The sequence below is a fragment of the Notothenia coriiceps genome, unplaced genomic scaffold, assembly GCF_000735185.1.
Source record: "Notothenia coriiceps isolate Sejong01 unplaced genomic scaffold, NC01 NC01_scaffold00037246, whole genome shotgun sequence".
Taxonomy (NCBI): Eukaryota; Metazoa; Chordata; class Actinopteri; order Perciformes; family Nototheniidae; genus Notothenia; species Notothenia coriiceps.
Genome location: NW_011369947.1, coordinates 4861069 through 4861740, shown reverse-complemented (window position 1 = coordinate 4861740; position 672 = coordinate 4861069). Strand labels below are relative to the sequence as shown.

The following is a 672-nucleotide window of genomic DNA, read 5'->3' as shown; positions in this document are numbered from 1 at the left end:
CCCCCCCTTGCCGTGCCATGTGCCCATGTTTCACACCCAACAACGCAGTGAAGCTTTGGCTAATTTCTCCGGCCAGGCCTCTCTTGGTACAGTCTGCTTCTCTCACTAACCTGTTGTGGTTCTTGTTGCCTCTCTTCCTCTGTTCCTGCCTTTCTGCTCTCTGCCCAGGGGAAGAAGGAATGTCCGTGCCAGGAGTCAGGTACTCTCACAGCGGGACGATCGCACTTTGTTTTAGAAACATTCTGTGATAATACTTAAATATTAGTTGCATATGGTGGTGGAAATACTAACACAATTTGGCTCTGCTTATTTTTGTTCTACACACTTAACATCAGTTGCTAACCAACATTGGGAACACTTTTTTGAGGACGCCCATGTCTGTAATGCATTATAAACATATTTATTTGTTATGCGTTCTAATCTGATATAGCACAATATAATCATAGTTTCCTATAGATATTAATAATAATGCTTCAAATTTCAAATGACTTATGATGTCCAATATTATAATTTATGAGTTTTGGGTCACACTCTTACATTTAGTTTTTCAAAACCATTTCTAAAATGCATTACTAAAGTATTTAAATGTGTTGTATCATTATACTGCATTATAAAAACAGTATATTGCATTACAACTAAGATAATTATATTATATTATGATCCTAGCAGCAA

The 672-nt window shown here is 36.9% G+C and overlaps 1 protein-coding gene across 4 annotated transcripts in view; it reads left to right on the top strand.

The window, feature by feature from the left end:
- Positions 1-672, top strand: part of LOC104965628 (SLIT-ROBO Rho GTPase-activating protein 3-like) — a 32589-nt gene that overhangs the window by 23023 nt on the left and 8894 nt on the right. The window contains exon 12 of one of the 4 annotated variants that reach the window (XM_010794620.1): positions 169-199. The exons of the other annotated variants lie outside the window; for them this stretch is intronic. Within the exon in view, the coding sequence (XP_010792922.1) occupies positions 169-199 (31 nt within the window). The remainder of the gene's footprint in view (positions 1-168; positions 200-672) is intronic. 4 annotated transcript variants of the gene reach the window in all.